The sequence below is a fragment of the Octopus sinensis genome, linkage group LG29 (assembly GCF_006345805.1).
Source record: "Octopus sinensis linkage group LG29, ASM634580v1, whole genome shotgun sequence".
NCBI classification, from domain to species: domain Eukaryota; kingdom Metazoa; phylum Mollusca; class Cephalopoda; order Octopoda; family Octopodidae; genus Octopus; species Octopus sinensis.
The window spans coordinates 15,875,007-15,899,617 of NC_043025.1; the positions used below are offsets into that span (position 1 = coordinate 15,875,007).

Consider the following 24,611-nt stretch of genomic DNA (forward strand, 5'->3'; position numbering starts at 1 on the left):
TATTATTTGAGATAGTAAGGTATTATTGAGATAATAAGGTATTATTTGAGATAATAAGGTATTATTGAGATAGTAAGGTATTATTTGAGATAGTAAGGTATTATTTGAGATAGTAAGGTATTATTTGAGATAGTAAGGTATTATTTGAGATAGTAAGGTATTATTTGAGATAATAAGGTATTATTTGAGATAGTAAGGTATTTTTGAATAGTAAGGTATTATTTGAGATAATAAGGTATTATTTGAGACAGTAAGGTATTATTTGAGATAGTAATGTATTATTTGAGATAATAAGGTATATATTTGAGATAGTAAGGTATTATTTGAGATAGTAAGGTATTATTTGAGATAATAAGGTATTATTTTAGATAATAAGGTATTATTTGAGATAGTAAGGTATTATTTGAGATAATAAGGTATTATTTGAGATAGTAAGGTATTATTTGAGATAGTAATGTATTATTGAGATAATCGGTATTATTTGAGATAGTAAGGTATTATTTGAGATTGTAAGGTATTATTTGAGAGAATAAGGTATTATTTGAGATAGTAAGGTATATTTGAGATAGTAAGGTATTATTTGAGATAATAAGGTATTATTTGAGATAGTAAGGTATATTTGAGATAGTAAGGTATATTTGAGATAATAAGTATATTTTGAGATAGTAAGGTATTATTGAGATAGTAAGGTAATATTTGAGATAATAAGGTATTATTTGAGATAGTAAGGTATTATTTGAGATAGTAAGGTATTATTTGAGATAATAAGGTATTATTTGAGATAGTAAGGTATTATTTGAGGTAGTAAGGTATTATTGAGATAGTAAGGTATTATTTGAGAGATAGTAGGTATTATTTGAGATAATAAGGTATTATTTGAGATAGTTAGGTATTATTTGAGATAATAAGGTATTATTTGAGATAATAAGGTATTATTTGAGATAATAAGGTATTATTTGAGATAGTAAGGTATTATTTGAGATAGTAAGGTATTATTTGAGATAGTAGGTATTATTTGAGATAATAAGTATTATTTGAGATAGTAAGGTATTATTTGAGATAATAAGGTATTATTTGAGATAATAAGGTATTCTTTGAGATAATAAGGTATTATTTGAGATAGTAAGGTATTATTTGAGATAGTAAGGTATTATTTGAGATAGTAAGTATTATTTGAGATAATAGGTATTATTTGAGATAGTAAGGTATTATTTGAGATACTAAGGTATTATTTGAGATAATAAGGTATTATTTGAGATAGTAGGTATATTTGAGATAGTAAGGTATTATTTGAATAATAAGGTATTATTTGAGATAGTAAGGTATTATTTGAGATACTAAGGTATTATTTAAGATAATAAGGTATTATTTGAGATAGTAAGGTATTATTTGAGATAGTAAGGTATTATTTGAGATATAAGGTATTATTTGAGATAATAAGGTATTATTAGATAGTAAGGTATTATTTGAGATAGTAAGGTATTATTTGAGATAATAAGGTATTATTTGAGATAGTAAGGTATTATTTGAGATACTAAGGTATTATTTGAGATAATAAGGTATTATTTGAGATAGTAAGGTATTATTTGAGATAGTAAGGTATTATTCGAGATAATAAGGTATTATTTGAGATAGTAAGGTATTATTTGAGATAGTAAGGTATTATTTGAGATAATAAGGTATTATTTGAGATAGTAAGGTATTATTTGAGATAATAACGTATTATTTGAGATAATAAGCTATTATTTGAGATAGTAAGGTATTATTTGAGATAGTAAGGTATTATTTGAGATAGTAAGGTATTATTTGAGATAGTAAGGTATTATTTGAGATAGTAAGGTATTATTTGAGATAGTAAGGTATTATTTGAGATAATAAGGTATTATTTGAGATAGTAAGGTATTATTTGAGATAGTAAGGTATTATTTGAGATATAAGGTATTATTGAGATAGTAAGGTATTATTTGAGATAGTAAGGTATTATTTGAGATAATAAGGTATTATTGAGATAGTAAGGTATTATTTGAGATAATAAGGTATTATTTTAGATAATAAGGTATTATTTGAGATAGTAAGGTATTATTTGAGATAATAAGGTATTATTTGAGATAGTAAGGTATTATTTGAGATAGTAAGGTATTATTTGAGATAATAAGGTATTATTTGAGATAGTAAGGTATTATTTGAGATAGTAAGGTATTATTGAGATAATAAGGTATTATTTGAGATAGTAAGGTATTATTTGAGATACTAGGTATTATTTGAGATAATAAGGTATTATTTGAGATAGTAAGGTATTATTTGAGATAGTAAGGTATTATTTGATAATAAGGTATTATTTGAGATAGTAAGGTATATTTGAGATAGTAAGGTATTATTTGAGATAATAGGTATTATTTGAGATAGTAAGGTATTATTTGAGATAATAACGTATTATTTGAGATAATAAGCTATTATTTGAGATAGTAAGTATTATTGTGAGATAGTAAGGTATTATTTGAGATAGTAAGGTATTATTTGAGATAGTAAGGTATTATTTGAGATAGTAAGGTATTATTTGAGATAGTAAGGTATTATTTGAGATAATAAGGTATTATTTGAGATAGTAAGGTATTATTTGAGATAGTATTATTTGAGATAGTAAGGTATTATTTGAGATATAAGGTATTATTTGAGATAATAAGGTATTATTTGAGATAATAAGGTATTATTTGAGATAATAAGGTATTATTTGAGATAGTAAGGTATTATTTGAGATAGTAAGGTATTATTTGAGATAGTAAGGTATTATTTGAGATAGTAAGGTATTATTTGAGATAATAAGGTATTATTTGAGATAGTAAGGTATTATTTGAGATAGTAAGGTATTATTTGAGATAATAAGGTATTATTTGAGATAGTAAGGTATTATTTGAGATAGTAAGGTATTATTTGAGATAGTAAGGTATTATTTGAGATAGTAAGGTATTATTTGAGATAATAAGGTATTATTTGAGATAGTAAGGTATTATTTGAGATAGTAAGGTATTATTTGAGATAATAAGGTATTATTTGAGATAGTAAGGTATTATTTGAGATAGTAAGGTATTATTTGAGATAATAAGGTATTATTTGAGATAGTAAGGTATTATTTGAGATAATAAGGTATTATTTTAGATAATAAGGTATTATTTGAGATAGTAAGGTATTATTTGAGATAGTAAGGTATTATTTGAGATAATAAGGTATTATTTGAGATAGTAAGGTATTATTTGAGATAGTAAGGTATTATTTGAGATAATAAGGTATTATTTGAGATAGTAAGGTATTATTTGAGATAATAAGGTATTATTTGAGATAATAAGGTATTATTTGAGATAGTAAGGTATTATTTGAGATAGTAAGGTATTATTTGAGATAATAAGGTATTATTTGAGATAGTAAGGTATTATTGAGATAGTAAGGTATTATTTGAGATAGTAAGGTATCATTTGAGATAGTAAGGTATTATTTGAGATAGTAAGGTATCATTTGAGATAGTAAGGTATTATTTGAGATAGTAAGGTATTATTTGAGATAATAAGGTATTATTTGAGATAATAAGGTATTATTTGAGAGATAGTAAGGTATTATTTGAGATAGTAAGGTATTATTTGAGATAGTAAGGTATTATTTGAGATAGTAAGGTCTTATTTGAGATAGTAAGGTATTATTTGAGATAATAAGGTACTATTGAGAATAAGGTATTATTTGAGATAATAAGGTATTATTTGAGATAGCAAGTATATTATGAGATAGTAAGGTATTATTTGAGATAGTAAGGTATTATTTGAGATAGTAAGGTATTATTTGAGATAATAAGGTATCATTTGAGATAGTAAGGTATTATTTGAGATAGTAAGGTATATTTGAGATAGTAAGGTATTATTTGAGATAGTAATGTATTATTGAGATAATAAGGTATTATTTGAGATAATAAGGTATTATTTGCAGCTATTTCTAAGTGGTCAAACTACAATGTAAAAGCATTCACTGTTGGATCTCTCTTCATATTTGTATTTGACTTGCAAGATTCATAAAGTGTATCTTTTTTTTTTGGTGGATTTCTAAAAAGAAACACACCCATTAATACTAGTTAATTTAATTGTTTATTCAACTACTTAATCAATTAACTTAACTGCTTGATCAATCAATTAATCGGCTAATTGTTTAGAATCTCTTTGTCATGCTCCCATTACTCCAGACCTGGCTCAGTCCTTCCTTTATATTCAGAAATCTATTACAGAAAATTAAACCTCCTTGTAATCTACTACTTTTTATTGTATTTTATCTTTTTTATTATTTTATTATATTATATTTCATCCTTTCTAACCTCTCCTGCTAACAGTGTTCTGCTGTTGTCTTACTGTAGAAATATATATTTATATATATAGTTAATCCAAACAAGAAAACACAAAAAAACACAACAACGCGAGGATGTGGAACAAATATAGTATTATTGGACGCTCAGGAAAGAAGGGAAGAAGGAGGGTTTAACGTTTCGAGCGGAGCTCTTCGTCGGAAACATAGGAGAAGGAAAGATCCTGAGAAAGGAAGACAGAGGGAAAAAAATCGCCAACGGTACACACGAGGTCACATATATATATATTTATATATATATATATATATATATATATATATATACATATATATATCATCATCATCATCATCATCATCATTTAACGTCCGCTTTCCATGCTAGCATGGGTGGATGGTTCAACTGGGGTCTGGGGAGCCCGAAGGCTGCAGCAGGCCAGTCAGATCTGGCAGTGTTTCTACAGCTGGATGCCCTTCCTAATGCCAACCACTCCGAGAGTGTAGTGGGTGATTTTATGTGCTACCGACACAGGTGCCAGACGAGGCTGGCGAACGGCCACGCTCGGATGGTGTTTTTTATGTGCCACCGACACAGGTGCCAGATGAGGCTGGCGAACGGCCACGATCGAATGGTGTTTGTTACGTGCCCACAGCAAGGAGGCCAGTCGATGCGGTACTGTCTACGGCCACGTTCGGATGGTTTTCTTGTGTGCCACCGCACTGGTACCACAAAGATACAAATTCCATTGATGTTCATCTATTTTTAGAGACAAAACCATTATTATGCAAATCATTTGCATAATAGTGGTTTTGTCTCTAATTTAATATAATATAATATTTTACTATAAAATTGGATTCAATCCTAAATCTGATTTTTCCCTGTAAGTTTGGATTTATTCCCTAATATTTATTATATATCTATATATATAAAACTGTGGTTGTGTGAGTGTCTGTCCCCTTCGATTAGATTCCTAACTCCTCCCACATTTTGCGGTGCAGTTTAACCAAATTCGGGTATCTTATAGTCGGGATTCATATCGAGCCCGTCTGAGTATTAGCGCGCGTCTACGATGAGTCTACGATGAGTCTACGATTTAAAAAATAATTTAACATCATTTTTTATTCCATTTTAATGCATATTTTTTGTGTGTCGATGGTGGCGGAGTTGGAGTCCATGGTCACACCTGCACCTGTTTGCTTCTCCCCCTTCTTCCTCCCTCGTGAAGCTGTGGTGAAGGGAGTGTAAGGAAATCAACGTCGTAAAGCGTTGTCAGGAGACCAGCGTTCTTTTAGAACAACGACTTCATGGCTTGAAGACACCAAACAGAAATGGCTAAGAAAGCCTGAATTGACATCTATAAGGGAAGTAACTCTCTAAAAATGCTTATATAGTTATTTCCCTTACAAACCCGAGCAACGCCGGGCGATACTGCTAGTTATATATATATATATATATATATATGTCTCGGTAGTCAAGATAAAACTCTGAGTTTCAGATGCCGAAGTGGAAATCCACAACACCATCTCTTTGGTTATCTGGCTATTTGAAAACGTTATGAAAAAATACCGTTAAAAATAAAGGAAATTACTCTGTTATAACTCTGCTTTGCCTGCGTACTTAAACATCGCTCGCATTTTTCGTCATAAAAATTATATAAAAATACATAAAAATATATAAAAATATATAAAAAATATATAAATTCTTCTTGGGACATAACACAGAAAGCATGTTCTATCTGTTATCTTTAGGGGACCAAAAACGTAACAGAAATTTAGTCACATGTGGGCATGATCCGAAAAGCTCTGTCCTTGTATTTAGACATGTGGTAGGGTCTAAGCTGCTTTTCCAGATAAGCCATCTCTCCATGTCGCATAAACCCGCAACCTTCCGCTGCCGTTAGTATAGGGCTTACATCTGGCCAAAATCTTCCATTGTATGTTATAATCGACCCCTTTATCTCTAAAGACCAAATATGATTGGATAATTGTGTCGCTTTTCTTTTGTTCCAGTGCCTAAAGCTCAAAGTGTGGTTACCGTTTTATCAATATATATATATATGTATATACAGTAGTGAAGGCTTAGTGGTTGGAGTAATTGGTTTACAATCATTAGATCGTGAGTTCAATTCCCTGCGGCACGTTGTGTCCTTGAGCAAGACACTTCACTTCATGATGCTCCAGTCCACTCAGCTGGCAAAAATGAGTTGTACCTGTAATCCAAATGTCTGATCTTGTCACATTCTGTGTCAGACTGAATCTCCCTGAGAACTACATTAAGGGCACATGTGTCTGTGGAGTACTCAGCCACTTGCGTGTTAAATTCATGAGAACGCTATTCTCCAGATGTTGAGTTTGACAGTGGAGATGACAAAGGATTGAGATGACTGGTGATTTGCTGTGCCCGAGAAGACCTCTCCATCTCAGCATAAATGAGAGCCCAAAATCAAATCCCTTATGCCTATAGCCTCAGCACCCAATCCGTCCTAAACCTGTCTCTTCCCTACAACACATCTAAATACCCACTCTAACATCACTCTTCTGACTAGAGCAAAACAGAACATATTTCATCCTCCACCATTTTGTGCTCCCACTCACCCTCCCCGACACCATTTACTCTGTTTCTTGCATCCTCAATATCATCTCTTACTTACCATTATATTTTCTGTTAAATGCCCCTTTCACTTCCAGTCTTCTCCTTCACACCCTCTCATTCCATCAATGGCAGCCCCCACTACTGATGTTCATCTCCCTCTATTTCCACCCCTTTCTACCTCTGACCTTGTCTCTGGCACCTACCATCTCTCACCTACCACCCACAATCCACATCCATTTATGCTGCTACTTATCCCAAGCCTTAGGTGAAGGCGCATGGCTCAGCGGTTAGAGCGTTGAGCTTACGATCGTGAGGTTGTGAGCTCGAATCCCGGACCGGGCTGCGTGTTGTGTTCTTGAGCAAGGAACTTTATTTCACGTTGCTCCAGTTCACTCAGCTGTAGAAATGAGTTGCAACGTCACTGGTGCCAAGCTGTATCGACCTTTGTCTTTCCCTTGGACAACATCGGTGACGTGGAGAGGGAAGGCCGGTATGCATGGGTGACTGCTGGTCTTCCGTAAACAACCTTGCCCGGACTTGTGTCTAGGAGGGTAACTTTCTAGGTGCAATCCCATGGTCATTCATGACCGAAGGGGGTCTTTATCTTTACCTTATCCCAATCCTATTTCCTCCATTTTTTCTCCTCCACCACTGACAGTCACCACTGACCACACCTCTGCTCGTCATTCACTGCATTTTCCTCTGTCCCCATCTCCATTCATGCTCTTGCAAACCCAATCACCCTGTTTAATCCTCTGGACCACTTTCCTGTTCCCCATTCCTGTAACTTAAACATACACCTTGACACCTCTTCACAATCTTCTCTCCTTTACTAACAGCAAAACACTTATTTCTCTCTCTCTCTATCATACCTTAACTTCTTATTACGGGACAGAAATCCACCTCCCTCAATACTATACCCACCCACCCTCAGTTCAGAGGACTTGTCTTGTGAGTTATTTAGTGACGTCACTTGAACAGGGTCCATGTGAAAAGCAGCCAGTATGCATAAGGAAAGGCTTCCAGTCACAGAAACCATGCCACAAAGCAGACATCGGAACATAGCACAGTCCTTTGGCTCATCAACACCTATCAAACTGACCAACCAATGCTGGCATAGGAAACTGTTATATGATGTTGATGATGATGATACACACACAAATATATTTACATTTATGTATGTGTGTGTGTGTGTGTGTGCATGTATGTATATAAAAGCACATATATATGCACATATATATACATGCACACACACATATAAAATGTGTGCTTTCCAACCAGGTTCAGTCCCACTGTGTGGCACCTTGGGTAGGTGTCTTCTACTATTGCCTTGGGGTGATCAAAACTTTGTGAGTGGATTTGGGAGAAAGAAACTGAAAGAAGCCCATCCTAAATATATGTATATATCTACGTGTGTGTGTGTGTGTGTGCGTGTGTGTTTCTGTTTGCATTTGTCCCTCATCATCACTTGACAACCATTGTTAGTTTGTTTAACCTAACAGTTTGGAAAAAAGAGACTAATAAAATGAGTACTACACTTAGAAAAAATAAGCACTGAGTTGATTTTTTTGACTAAACTATTCAAAGCAGTGCCCCAGCATGGTCACAATCCAATGACTAAAACAAGTAAGATATATATATATATATATATATATGAATAATAAATGGAGTTTAACGCAGGTGTAAATCAAATATTTTTACTTTCGACACATGTTTCGAAAATTCCACTGATACTATTCAAAAGAATAAATGGTATAAACAATGCAATCTTCTCTTCAAGGTAAAAATACACTCGTCTATTTATACATATATATATATATATATATATATATAAATTTATATATGAGGATAATGTCGATATTTAAAATAATTCCTTATTATATTCACTGCGGTGTTTATTTTAACCATATCGTGCTTATGGGGTGTTTTATGGGGTGAGCAATTTAACTGGCCGTGTGCATACGTACATATGTATGTATGTATGTATGGACGTTCGTATATGTAAGTATATCGTTTGTTCTGCATATATATATCTGTCTTTATGTACCCTTGATATATTCAATTGATGACGGTAAAGCTTATTTAAAGCAAAACCAGAAATCCTGGATCTTGAATTATTCAATAACTTTTGCTTGTCTATTTTGTCCCTCTGTCTTATCTCATGGTACGATATGAACATTTAACGTGGATTTTATAGTCAGAATTTCGACTGCTATTTCAGCATGGTGGTGTCTCTCAGACACCCTCATTTTTAATTATATATATATTATATATAAATTATATATAAAAAATACAAAATGGGACAAGAACGCAAAAAACACAAAGAACAGACGGGTCATTCGAAGCCTCTAATCTTCAGTCAGGAACCGGATTGTCCTAGCAAATTTCGGCTGATTAATCCTGATATCGCTCAGATCCAGCCAGCCCCAAGGAAAAACTGAGCTGCGAGCATTAGATTTCTTGGAAAAAGGATCGAATGTATATATACATATATCAATCATGTGTGTATAAATGTAAACAAACAAATATTTGTTTTTTTATTTGAAGCATTGAAATGTGTATTATATGATACAAATAAGATGATGATATTTTTTTAACACAAGAGTTGCCATAACAATAGAAGAAATACTGGGTGAATTAAGCTTACAAGGTAGAAAAATTTGTCAACAACCAGCCATGGGACCCAAACCCTTATCCCTCAAAGACTCCAGCTGAGTGCTTTACCATTAAGCTAAACTGCCCACTGACAAATTCATCTGATGAATTAGACACTAAATACTTTAGCTTTATAGAACAACCACGTGTATAAAAGTAAACAAATATTTCAATACTTCTTGGAAAAAAAGTTTGTTTACATTTATTTATCAACAAGCAGTTTAGCTTAGTGGTAAAGCCCTCATTTGGAGTCTTTGAGGGATAAGGGTTCGAGTCCCATGGCTGGTTGTTGACAAATTTTTGTGCCTTGTAAGGGGAATTTACCCTGTATTTCTGCTGTTCTAACAGCAACTCTGCATTAAAATAAAATCATTTTATTTGTGTGTGTATATATATATACAAGCGATCAATGGAAATTGCAGATGTGTTACCAGTGCCGGTGGCATGTAAGAGAACCTTCCGTTTCACGACCGTTGCCAGTGCCGCCCCGACTGGCCTCGTGCCACCATCCGTGCGTGTCCGTTGCCAGCCTCGCCTGGCTCTCGTGCCGGTGGCACATAAAAAGCACCATCCGTTCGTGGCCGTTTGCCAGCTCTGTCTGGCACCTGTGCGGGTGGCACGTAAAAAGCACCCACTACACTCACGGAGTGGTTGGCGTTAGGAAGGGCATCCAGCCGTAGAAACACTGCCAGATTTGACTGGGCCTGATGAAGCCTTCTGGCTTCACAGATCTCAGTAGAACCGTCCAACCCATGCTAGCATGGAAAGCGGACGCTAAACGATGATGATGATGATATATACTCACACACATATCTGATATTTACAGAAAGCAAAAGATGAAGACAGGTGTAGGAACAACAAGCAGGTGTATTAGTTTAATGCTCAGGAAGAATGGGAAAGTCTTTTGTGTTTCAAGCATATGCTCTTCATCAGAAAGGATTAAGAGGGAAAAAATGGAGAGAGAATGAAAGGGAAAAAAAGAGATAGAGGCAAGTATGCGGCTAAACAAATATATTAAATATAGTAAATAGATCAAATACAAAATGTCTACATGCAAAAATGAGAGAAAGCAAAAGGTGGAAGGTTTTAGATGATGAATTTCTATTCTTTTACTTGTTTCAGTCATTTGACTGTGGCCATGCTGGAGCACCACCTTTAGTCGAGCAAATCGACCCCACGACTTATTCTACTAAATCCACTCACAAGGCTTTGGTCAGCCTGAGGCTATAGTAGAAGACATTTGCCCAAGGTACCACATGGAGGGACTGAACCTGGAACCATGTGGTTGGGAAGCAAGTTTCTTACCACACAACCACTCCTGTGCCTGTATAAATTTTATTCCATGTGTTTAAATTGCTTATCTGCATAATTGCCCCTAAACCTGCTCAACTTGATCCCTCTGATGGTCTTTCTTTACCTTGTGGAATGATTCCCTGCAAAGACACTGAAGTCTCAGTTTGTATCTTTTGAGCACTACAGAGAGTCTCTACTATAGAGAGAGTCTCTGGATCTCATCTGTGAACTGTATATATATGTATATATATCGAGATCGAATTGAACCAGCCAGGATCCCTGGTCTGGTGGTACGTAAAAAGCACCATCCGACTCGTGGCCGATGCCAGCGCCACCTCGACTGGCTTCCGTGCCGGTGGCACATAAAATACACCAATCCGACCGTGGCCGTTGCCAGCCTCGCTTGGCACCTGTGCAGGTGGCACGTAAAAAAAGCACCCAATACACTCACGGAGTGGTGGCATTAGGAAGGGCATCAGCCGTAGAAAAATTGCCAGATAAGACTGGGCCTGGTGCAGCCTTCTGGCTCCCCAGATCCCGGTCGAACGTCCAACCCATGCTAGCATGGAGAACGGACGTTAAACGATGATGATGATGATGATACATATGCATATATGAGTACAGGACGTCACTCATGGTGTAAATAACATGAAATACGTACACAAATGAGTTAAATATGTAAACAACGAGACAAAAATGGAAAACAGGACAAGTAAATACAGAGAAAGGGCCCCTCGTCAATTGTTGGCTGTCTGTCTACTCCTCATTTCAAGCATTCAATGACAATATGAGTCTTTAAAGACAGTTGCTCCCATAATTTCTGAAATAAAATTTAGGATTTTATGGAGGGTCAAATTTGGGAAGAAAAAACAGGACAGTGGAAAGATAGAAGGAAACCGAATGAAAGCAAACATGGAGGGTCATTAGACCAGAATGAGAGGAAAATAGTGAATGCTGAGAGAAACATTTTCTTTTTAAATGAGAAAAGATAGAAGAGAGAGAGAAACACGTCTGCTCTTTTGAACGCCTGTAGAGGAAAAGAAAGATGGTCACGTGAGGAAAAGAAACACACACAAACAGATATACTTACATACATTATAATATTTTATTACAGCTGAGGAGATACACAACTGACACAAAGGCCTATCATGAAACTATCAGCCCTTGCATCATTGCTGTGGCTTCCTAGCTATAATAAAATATAAGCACATTAAGTATTGAGTTCTTTTTGCATGTGTGCACATGTTCATGCAAGTGAATCTATATGTTATTGCATGCATGTGTGTATATGTATGTAAATATATATAGATCTATAGTTCATCAGTAGAAATACAAGTGAAAACCCAATTTAAAAAAGAGTAAAAAAACAGTGGAGTCCTCACATCAACTTTCATTTTTGGATGGGAGTTCATGTAGTCAAACAGCTTCTTGTAGTTCTGATACTGCAGGTCCCATTCATTGGACTTGTCATACGAAAGTCATCACCCAGAGGTATCAGTACAATGTTCTGTCGGTTTAGCTGAGATTTCTTGACGGTACCAATCGAGTAACATTTAAACCTGGTAAAAGAAGAGAGAGACAAGCAGACACTCAGACAAACTGACACAAGAAAAATGGCAACAGATTAATTAATCTTTTTTTTATGTTCATATTTCCTTGCTAGTATGGCTTAGATGACTATTTACTGAGGCAGTTGAAAAATGATGTTATGTGTAGTTTGTGTTCTAATGGGAAAGACAACCAAATGAAAACCATTGTTATTATTTACGTGTTATTTTCTATTCAGGATACACGGACTCAACATTCAGGTAAGTAATACATTATATACTTTACACACAGTTGTACTGTTCACTAACAAAATAGTGCCAAGAGTGGGGATGTAGTTTGGCATACGCAAACACATAGATATGAATGTGTAACAAATTAGACACCCTTCCTATTGCTGATAATTCTTAACTGTTTCTCAAGTAAAGGATCTTTTGCTTCACACATTTTGAAAGTACAGTCATCACTTGAAACTCAGTGATTTGTAGAGAAGACATTTGCCCACAGTGCCACGTAATAGAATTGAAATCAAAAGGCATGTAGTTACAAAATGAACTTCAAACCACATGGTTATGCTAGTTTGGGTCTAGGTGGCATGGATATTCTACAGGCAGAGAAATGGTGTGGATAAGGTGATTGAAGTAGTCAGGGTATGTGATAGAATTATTACGCTAAGAATAACCTTGTTCAATAACAATGAATCTCTTCCATGGACTGCCTCAACAACAAAAGATGACAAAGTTCTCATGGTGGCAGGGGACTTCAATGGTCATGTTGGAAGACACCCTGATGGATTCCAGGGTGTGCATGGGGCTTTGGCTCAAGAAATGAGGAGGGTGGGGACAAGGCTACTTGGATTCTGTGATGCTCATGGCTTACTGGTCTGCAACACCAACTTCAGGAAACTGGCCAATCTTCTGGTAGACACACCAGCCAGATTGATTACATCTTCACCAGACACAATGACAGGTGTATTCTCATAAATGTAAAATCTTACCCAAGTGAAGAATGTACAACTCAACATAAGCGAGTGGTTAGTGATTTCAGACTTAGGGCCAGAAGGATCCAAAGACACAAGCTAATATGGAAAAGGAGGTTATGGAATGTCAAGTATCCTTCAAATGGGCAGGGATTTAGTGATGTTCTTAATGAGACCTTTGATGAGAAGGAAAGAGGAATAGAGACATATTCTTTCACTCATGAAAATTTATCACACCTTCACATAGTCTTTCGTTTCTAATTTCGTCTCTAATCTTATCTTTCTCCAAATCCAGGAACCATTCCGCTCGCGTGTTCTGACCCCCCACCCACTGGCTCATCTATCAGCCTTCATTCTGTCTAATTCCTACATTATATGCCGATAGATATCTATCAGCCTTTTTCTGTCTCTTAATTCCTAGCCCATGGTTGCCAGTTCGCGGTAGTACAAACGCCCCCACCCCCTCCACCTGTACTGAAAGTCCCTATCTCGTCTTCCTTTGCTTGTCTCCCATGAACACCTAAAGACCTTACGCCAACCCCACCCCTACTATATAAGGTAGTGATCATACAGTGCAAAACATGATAGTTTAGTGTAAGCAGGTTGAACTTAAGATCATTGTTTGACTATGAATTCTGCCAAATGCGAGCTCTCTTTTTAGGTACATGACGCCACTGTCCTCCGTCCCAGGGTCTCTAGGGCCCATACCTCCCACACCCTCAGGGTTGGTACTCTCAACGTCGGCACACTGATGGACAGAGATTTAGAGACATATTACTCAAAGCCTTTGACGAAATAGAAGGGGATATAGCTTCACATGGTATAGAAGAAAACTGGAGGATCCTACAGGACAACCTGCTAAGGGCCACCGACCAGATCTGTGGATGGTGCAAAGTACCCTCTCAACCCAAAATAACGTGGTGGTGGAACAATGTTGTAGACAGGGCTATTAGACAAAATAAACAGGTTTGGAAGGACTGGAAGAATGGTGGTAGCAGGGAAGTGTATCAGACTGCCAGGAGGGAAGCTAGGAGACAGGTCTATCTAGCCAGAGGGGAAGCAGATAAGAAAAAATTTGCCAATGTTCTGTGCCGTGAGGATGAAAGACTTGAGGTATTTCGTGTTGCAAGACAGTGTGTGAGAGAGAATCGCGATGTGGTAGGAGAGAAATGTGTTCACATGGATGATGGTTCATTTACACTGAATGAGGATGCAAAGAGAGAGGTTTGGAGACACCATTATGAAAGGTTGCTGAAATGAATGGGATAAAGAGAGTCTGCCGAATGTCGACCCAACAGAGGGACCAGCTATCCGAGTTGACAGTTCCTTGGTAGATAAGGCAATTAGAAGCATGAAGACAGGGAAAGCCCCAGGCCCATCAGGAATTACTGCAGAGATGCTCAACATATCTGGCAGTGTCTGCTATAGCCTAGTCACCCGTATAGTCAACCAGGTGATACACGAAGGAGTCATACCCAATGACTGGTGCAGCAGCATACTAGTCAACTGCTACAAGGTAAAGGTGATGCCCTAGATACAAATAATTACAGAGGTATCAAGCTGTTGGATCAGGTAATGAAGGTTACGGAGAGGGTCATAGCCCAACTAATTAGAGAGAGAGTTAGCTTAGATGAGATGCAGTTTGGGTTCGTGCCAGGAAAAGTACACTGATGCTATATTCCTGGTAAGACAGCTGCAGGAGAAATACCTAGCCAAAGATAAGCCCCTGTACCTGGCTTTTGTTGACATGGAGAAAGCCTTTGATAGGGTCCCCCGATCCCTTATCTGGTGGTCAATGAGGAAACTAGGGATAGATGAATGGTTAGTGAGAGCTGTGCGAGCCATGTACAGGGACGCTGTCAGCAAGGTGAGGGTTGGCAACGAGTACAGTGAAGAATTCCGGGTAGAGGTTGGGGTCCACCGTCCTCTGCCCCCTCGTATTTATCATAGTCCTCCAGGCAATAACAGAGGAATTCAAGACAGGATGCCCCTGGGAGCTCCTCTATGCTGATGACCTTGCTCTAATTGCTGAGTCACTATCAGAACTAGAGGCAAAGTTTCAAGTGTGGAGACAAGGATTAGAATTGAAGGGCCTCAGAATCAACCTAGCTAAAACCAAAGTCCTAATAAGTAGGAAGGTAGACCAATCACAAACGCCTTCAGGTAGATGGCCCTGCTCAATCTGTAGAAAAGGTGTAGGTAGAAACTCTATAAGATGTACCCAGTGTAAGCTATGGACACATAAGAGGTGCAGCAATGTCAAAGGTAGGCTAACTGGGAAGATAGTTTTTGTATGTGGCAGATGCTCAGGAGCAATAAGCACTGAAAATGTGCAGAGACCAACTTCTACCATGTTCCAGGGAGAAAAACTAGAAATAGTTGATAGCTTCCGCTACCTAGGTGACCAAGTCAGTTGCAGGGTCATGCGTGTTGAAAGTGTAACTGCTAGAGTAAGAATAGCCTGGGCAAAGTTTAGAGAGCTCTTACCTCTGCTGGTGACAAAGGGCCTCTCACTCAGGGTAAAAGGCAGACTGTATGACGCATGTGTATGAACAGACATGCTACATGGCAGTGAAACATGGGCCATGACTGCTGAGGACATGCGTAAGCTTGCAAGGAATGAAGCCAGTATGATCTGATGGATGTGTAATGTCAGTGTTCATACTCAACAGAGTGTAAGTACCTTGAGAGAAATGTTGGACCTAAAAAGCATCAGATGTGGTGTGCAAGAGAGACGACTGCGCTGGTATGGTCATGTGGCGAGAATGGATGAGATTAGCTGTATGAAAAAGTGCCACACCCTAGTGGTTGAGGGAACCTGTGGAAGAGGTAGACCCGGGGAGAAAGTGATGAAGCATGACCTTCGGGCTTTAGGCCTTACCGAAGCAATGACTAGTGACCAAGACTTTTGGAAATATGCTGTGCTCAAGAAGACCCGGCAAGCCAAATGAGACCATAACATCGTGGCCTATGCCAGGGGCGTAACCAGCCCACTTATGCGTACCTTTTCCTTCTTTGGACACTAAACTCTGCTTGCGAAGACCTGTTGAGACAAGTGAAATCAAAATCAATTTCAATGACGGCATCCGTTCTAGCAGGGTGCAAAGAGCACCATACGAGTGTGATCGTTGCCAGAGGGGCTAACTGGCTTCTGTGCCGGTGGCACGTGAAAGGCACCATTCGAGCGTGATCGTTACCAGCATCGCCCTACTGGCACTTGTGCCGGTGGCATGTGTAAAAAGATTCGAGCAAAGTTGTTGCCAGAGTATGCCTGACTGACCCCCATGCCAGGGCACGTAAAAAGCACCCACTACACTCTTGGAGTGGTTGGTGTTAGGAAGGGCATCACCTGTAGAAACTCTGCCAGATCAAGATTGGAGCCTGCTGCAGCCATCTGGTTCGCCAGCTCTCAGTCAAATCGTCCAACCCATGCTAGCATGGAAAGCAGACGTTAAAAATGATGATATATACACACATATTGCATATATATCGATATATAGAAATATATATATATATATATACAAATATATGCATGTGTGTGTGTGTATGAGTGGATGTGTGGTAAGTAGCTTGCTTACGAACCACAGGTTCCGGGTTCAGTCCCACTGCATGGCACTTGGTAAAGTGTCTTCTGCTATAGCCTGGGCCGACCAAAGCCATGTGAGTGGATTTGGTAGACGGAAACTGAAAGAAGCCCGTCGTATATATGTATATATATTGTGTATGTTTGTGTGTTGTGTTTGCCCCCCTCACCCAACATCGCTTGACAACCGATGCTGGTGTGTTTATGTCCCCGTAACTTAGCGGTTCGGTAAGACTGATAGAATAAGTACTAGGCTTACAAAGAATAAGTCCTGAGGTCGATTTCCTCGACTAAAGGCCGGTGCTCCAGCATGGCCACAGTCAAATGACTGAAACAAATGAATGAATAAAAAATATATATTCTGTGATTTGTAACCTCAACACAGGAGAGTCTCTTTTTCAAGGATGGACTTTATGAAATTTTACTCATCATACATTGAAGGACAAATCTTTCAATTACAATTTAATATAGTGGAACATTTAGTATATGTGTGTGTGACAAAACACGGATTTCAGAAAAATGACCAGCTAAGCGATTTTAACTTTCAACCTCATCCATTCATATTTTTATGCGTAGATTCGTAACCTAACCCCTTCCCCCTCGTTCTATATTATCTATTTCTCTATCTTGTAAACATGGCACGATAGCTTCCTGTCTGTCTTAAGATCTTGCATTTTTCTATTCCTCTTTTATTTCAGGTTTATCCCTTCGTTATTCCATTCTCCGAATCCCTACAAAAATATTCTTCTTCCTTAACGTCTGACCACCTAAGGCTCTGACCCACCCCCTCTGACCCACGTCTCTCTCTTTCGACTTAGCACTGCGGTTTTCATTCAATTAAATTATGTTTTCCTCAAATCCCAAAGTTTCAACTTTCAACTCTATCTCACGATTTCGGCATTGGCTGTTCAGTAATTTTGTTGCAGAGAATTCCCTACGAATAATCTTCTCCCTCGTGTCTGTCCCTCAACCTCGTTGCTCCTTCGCGGTGCGCCCGCCCGCCCTCCCACCCCTCCACAATACCGGAAGTTTCTACCTCTGTCTTACATGGCTATCCCCCCCCACCGAATACCCCCCGGCACCCCTATGTAGGGTTTATTGTGATCATATAGCGCAAAAACTGTGAAATGTATGCAGGTTGTAGTCTAGAGTCTCAGTATGAAATCTGGCAAATGCAAGCTTTCCTTTCAGTACATGACACGGCTGTCCCTCACCAGGGTCTCAGAGGCCCACACCTCCCACGCCCTCAGAGTTGGCACACTCAATGTTGGCACATTGAAAGGTAGGTGTGGAGAGCTGCTTGAACGGAGACGTGTAGATTTATGCTGCATCCAAGAAGTAAAGGTGGAGAGGAGGTTCCTCACAGGCAAGGAACACAGGTACAAGATTTTCTGGGCAGGGAACACTGATGGGGTCGGGGGCGTGGGTATGCTTCTTGCGGAGAAATGGGTAGATAAGGTAATCGAGGTAGTCAGAGTAAGTGACAGAGTACTTAAGATTAGATTAGTGCTTCACCATAGGTCAGCTACCATCATCTCGGCATATGCCCCTCAACCAGGGCTACCGGAAGGACAGAAAGATCAATTCTATGACACCCTATTGCGGACTACCTCGTTGACAAATGACAGTGACCTTCTCTTTGTGGCAGGTGATTTCAATGGACATGTCGGGGGCTTCCATGGCGTTCATGGAGGTTACGGTTTTGGCTCTCGCAATGAGGAGGGAACCAGGCTGCTGGAGTTCTGCGATGCAAATGACCTTATGATTTGCAATACCAGCTTCAGGAAACCCACCTCTCACCTAGTCACCTACCGTTCTGGCAGACACACTAGCCAGATTGACTACATCCTAGCCAGAAAGCGGGAAAGAGGGCTGCTTATAAATGCCAAAACCTTCCCAGGCGAAGAATGTACTCCTCAACAAAGATTAGTAGTTAACGACTTCAGGATCAGAGCTAAATACATGCACCAGAATTCTGTATGGTATTATCCATATAAATCCGGGGGTGATTATAATCAAAATAAGCAACAAGAATGACTCCGGAAATTTGGTATGATTGTTCGTACTACATCATTTTATTAAATGTTGTAAGTATTAAAACAGTTTTAAAATACTGAGCACTCATCAGCCATTATAGAGGTTTTCCATTAATACAAAAATTTTAATATCAAGTGGCAACATTATGGAGAAGGTAGATACATAGACAAAGATTGATTTAAAATTTGTAAGACCTTTGAGGTAGTGGAGCCCATCAACTGAATGACTAAGATTCAGTGTTCCAGACTGCTGAAAGGTTGTGAGAGGGAGAACAAATGAAAGGAGACAAAGATTTTCTATTTATAGAAATGGGATAAAGGGGATGTCAGAGCTCCATAAAGGAATTCATGTTGAAGACAGCAATTACCACTACCAAATGCCATTACTACTATTGATGAACAGATTTGGCATTAGGAGAACTAGGTCAATGTCAAGTGGTCACAATAATATTCACAGAGAATGCGGAGACCTTACAAACCCTATGCACATCATCACAACAGTTGGTCTATAAGTTCCGAGTACATTGACACGTTAGAATAAAGGAAAAATATAAATCTAAAATTTATTCAATTATGAGTAGGCATAGTACTTATTAACTGGGGGGAAAACCTTATTAATCAAGTGAACATATTAGGGGTCAAAATATATACTAAGAAAGATGGAAGAAGAAAAATCAAAGAAGGAAGAAATTCGTAGGTTTAGTAGAAGGTGATTTAATAATATGAAGAGAGGTAATTTAGAAGAGTAAATTATTCAGATTTCATGGATAGTGAGTTGATATTAATGAATTAAAAAATAGGATCTATTGGAAATAAAATTTGCTACCTGAGGATAAAGGCTAATTAGTTAGGATGAGGATAGCTGTGTGAAAAAGTGTCACACCTTAGCGGTTGAGAGAAACTGTGGAAGAGGTAGACCCAGGAAGACCTGGGATGAGATGTTGAAGCACGACCTTCGAACATTAGGGACCAAGACCTTTGGAAATATGATGTGCTTGAGAAGACTTGGCAAACCAAGTGAGACCATAACATGGCCTTTACCAGGGGTGTAACCAGCCCACTTATGCGTACCTTCCCTTCATTGGACACTAAACTCTGCTTGCAAAGGCCTGTTGAGACAAGTGAAATCAAAATCAATTTCAATGACGGCATCCGTTCTAGCAGGGTGCAAAGAGCACCATACGAGTGTGATCGTTGCCAGAGGGGCTAGCTAACTGGCTTCTGTGCGGTGGGTGGCACATGAAAGGCACCATTCGAGCGTGATCGTTACCAGATCGCCAGCCCTACTGGCACTTGTGCCGGTGGCATGTGTAAAAAGATTCGAGCAAAGTTGTTGCCAGTACTGCCTGACTGACCCCCATGCCAGTGGCACGTAAAAAGCACCCACACCACTCTGGAGTGGTTGGTGTTAGGAAGGGCATCCAGCTGTAGAAACTCTGCCAGATCAAGATTGGAGCCTGGTGCAGCCATCTGGTTCGCCAGCTCTCAGTCCAATCGTCCAACCCATGCTAGCATGGAAGCAGACGTTAAACAATGATGATATATACACACATATTTGCATATATATCGATATATAGAAATATATATATATATATATACAAATATATGCATGTGTGTGTGTGTATGAGTGGATGTGTGGTAAGTAGCTTGCTTACGAACCACATGGTTCCGGGTTCAGTCCCACTGCATGGCACCTTGGTAAAGTGTCTTCTGCTATAGCCTCGGGCCGACCAAAGCCATGTGAGTGGATTTGGTAGACGGAAACTGAAAGAAGCCCGTCGTATATATGTATATATATATGTGTATGTTTGTGTGGTTGTGTTTGCCCCCCTCACCCACATCGCTTGACACCGATGCTGGTGTGGTTTACGTCCCCGTAACTTAGCGGTTCGGCTAAGACTGATAGAATAAGTACTAGGCTTACAAAGAATAAGTCCTGAGGTCGATTTCCTCGACTAAAGGCGGTGCTCCAGCATGGCCACAGTCAAATGACTGAAACAAATGAATGAATAAAAAATATATATTCTGTGATTTGTAACCTCAACACAGGAGAGTCTCTTTTTCAAGGATGGACTTTATGAAATTTTACTCATCATACATTGAAGGACAAATCTTTCAATTTACAATTTAATATAGTGGAACATTTAGTATATGTGTGTGTGACAAAACACGGATTTCAGAAAAATGACCAGCTAAGCGATTTTAACTTTCAACCTCATCCATTCATATTTTTATGCGTAGATTCGTAACCCTAACCCCTTCCCCCTCGTTCTCTATTATCTATTTCTCTATCTTGTAAACATGGCACCGATAGCTTCCTGTCTGTCTTAAGATCTTGCATTTTTCTATTCCTCTTTTATTTCAGGTTTATCCCTTCGTTATTCCATTCTCCCGAATTCCCTACAAAAATATTCTTTCTTCCTTAACGTCTGACCACCTAAGGCTCTGACCCCACCCCCCTCTGACCCACTGTCTCTCTCTTTCGACTTAGCACTGCGGTTTTCATTCAATTAAATTATGTTTTCCTCAAATCCCAAAGTTTCAACTTTCAACTCTATCTCACGATTTCGGCATTGGCTGTTTCAGTAATTTTTGTTGCAGAGAATTCCCTACGAATAATCTTCTCCCTCGTGTCTGTCCCTCAACCTCGTTGCTCCTTCGCGGTGCGCCCGCCCGCCCTCCCACCCCTCCCAATACCGGAAGTTTCTACCTCTGTCTTACATGGCTATCCCCCCCCCCACGAATACCCCCACCGGCACCCCTATGTAGGGTTATTGTGATCATATAGCGCAAAAACTGTGAAATGTATGCAGGTTGTAGTCTAGAGTCTCAGTATGAATCTGGCAAATGCAAGCTTTCTTTCAGGTACATGACACGGCTGTCCCTCATCCCAGGGTCTCAGAGGCCCACACCTCCCACGCCCTCAGAGTTGGCACACTCAATGTTGGCACATTGAAAGGTAGGTGTGGAGAGCTGCTTGAACGGAGACGTGTAGATTTATGCTGCATCCAAGAAGTAAAGGTGGAGAGGAGGTTCCTCACAGGCGACAAGGAACACAGGTACAAGATTTTCTGGGCAGGGAACACTGATGGGGTCGGGGGCGTGGGTATGCTTCTTGCGGAGAAATGGGTAGATAAGGTAATCGAGGTAGTCAGAGTAAGTGACAGAGTACTTAAGATTAGATTAGTGCTTCACCATAGGTCAGCTACCATCATCTCGGCATATGCCCCTCAACCAGGGCTACCGGAAGGACAGAAAGATCAATTCTATGACACCCTATTGCGGACTACCTCGTTGACAAATGACAGTGACCTTCTCTTGTGGCAGGTGATTTCAATGGACATGTCGGGGGCTTCCATGGCGTTCATGGAGGTTACGGTTTGGCTCTCGCAATGAGGAGGGAACCAGGCTGCTGGAGTTCTGCGATGCAAATGACCTTATGATTTGCAATACAGCTTCAGGAAACCCACCTCTCACCTAGTCACCTACCGTTCTGGCAGACACACTAGCCAGATTGACTAATCCTAGCCAGAAAGCGGGAAAGAGGGCTGCTTATAAATGCCACAAACCTTCCAGGCGAAGAATGTACTCCTCAACAAAGATTAGTAGTTAACGACTTCAGGATCAGAGCTAAATACATGCACCAGAATTCTGTATGGTATTATCCATATAAATCCGTGGGGTGGTGATTATAATCAAAATAAGCAACAAGAATGACTCCGGAAATTTGGTATGATTGTTTCGTACTACATCATTTTATTAAATGTTGTAAGTATTAAAACAGTTTTAAAATACTGAGCACTCATCAGCCAATTATAGAGGTTTTCCATTAATACAAAAATTTTAATATCAAGTGGCAACATTATGGAGAAGGTAGATACATAGACAAAGATGTGGATTTAAATTTAAGAACATTTGAGGTAGTGGGCCCATCAACTGAATGACTAAGATTCAGTTGTTCCAGACTGCTGAAAGGTTGTGAGAGGGAAGAACAAATGAAGGAGACAAAGATTTTCTATTTATAGAAATGGGATAAAGGGGATGTCAGAGCTCCATAAAGGAATTCATGTTGAAGACAGCAATTACCACTACCAAATGCCAATTACTACTATTTGATGAACAGATTTGGCATTAGGAGAACTAGGTCATGTCAAGTGGTCACAATAATATTCACAGAGAATGCGGAGACCTTACAAACCCTATGCACATCATCACAACAGTTGGTCTATAAGTTCCGAGTACATTGACACGTTAGAATAAAGGAAAAATATAAATCTAAAATTATTCATTATGAGTAGGCAAGTACTTATTAACTGGGGGGAAAACCTTATTAATCAAGTGAACATATTAGGGGTCAAAATATATACTAAGAAAGATGGAAGAAGAAAAATCAAAGAAGGAAGAAATTCGTAGGTTAGTAGAAGGTGATTAATAATATGAAGAGAGGTAATTTAGAAGAGTAAATTATTCAGATTTCATGGATAGTGAGTTGATATTAATGAATTAAAAAATAGGATCTATTGGAATAAAATTTGCTACCTGAGGATAAAGGCTAATTAGTTAGGATGAGGATAGCTGTGTGAAAAAGTGTGTCACACCTTAGCGGTTGAGAGAAACTGTGGAAGAGGTAGACCAGGAAGACCTGGGATGAGATGTTGAAGCACGACCTTCGAACATTAGGGACCAAGACTTTGGAAATATGATGTGCTTGAGAAGACTTGGCAAACCAAGTGAGACCATAACATGGCCTTTACCAGGGGTGTAACCAGCCCACTTATGCGTACCTTCCCTTCATTGGACACTAAACTCTGCTTGCAAAGGCCTGTTGAGACAAGTGAAATCAAAATCAATTTCAATGACGGCATCCGTTCTAGCAGGGTGCAAAGAGCACCATACGAGTGTGATCGTTGCCAGAGGGGCTAACTGGCTTCTGTGCCGGTGGCACATGAAAGGCACCATTCGAGCGTGATCGTTACCAGCATCGCCCTACTGGCACTTGTGCCGGTGGCATGTGTAAAAAGATTCGAGCAAAGTTGTTGCCAGTACTGCCTGACTGACCCCCATGCCAGTGGCACGTAAAAAGCACCCACTACACTCTTGGAGTGGTTGGTGTTAGGAAGGGCATCCAGCTGTAGAAACTCTGCCAGATCAAGATTGGAGCCTGGTGCAGCCATCTGGTTCGCCAGCTCTCAGTCAAATCGTCCAACCCATGCTAGCATGGAAAGCAGACGTTAAACAATGATGATATATACACACATATTTGCATATATATCGATATATAGAAATATATATATATATATATACAAATATATGCATGTGTGTGTGTGTATGAGTGGATGTGTGGTAAGTAGCTTGCTTACGAACCACATGGTTCCGGGTTCAGTCCCACTGCATGGCACCTTGGTAAAGTGTCTTCTGCTATAGCCTCGGGCCGACCAAAGCCATGTGAGTGGATTTGGTAGACGGAAACTGAAAGAAGCCCGTCGTATATATGTATATATATATGTGTATGTTTGTGTGTTGTGTTTGCCCCCCTCACCCAACATCGCTTGACAACCGATGCTGGTGTGTTTATGTCCCCGTAACTTAGCG

The 24,611-nt window shown here is 38.8% G+C and overlaps 1 protein-coding gene across 1 annotated transcript in view; it reads right to left on the minus strand.

The window, feature by feature from the left end:
- The window catches only part of LOC115226051 (alpha-mannosidase 2x-like), a 52,996-nt gene extending 40,629 nt beyond the window's left edge, over positions 1–12,367 (minus strand). The window contains exon 1 of the mRNA XM_029797023.2: positions 12,259–12,367. Within this exon, the coding sequence (XP_029652883.1) occupies positions 12,259–12,288 (30 nt within the window). The 5' untranslated portion in view covers positions 12,289–12,367. The remainder of the gene's footprint in view (positions 1–12,258) is intronic.
- Positions 12,368–24,611: the final 12,244 nt, after the last annotated feature.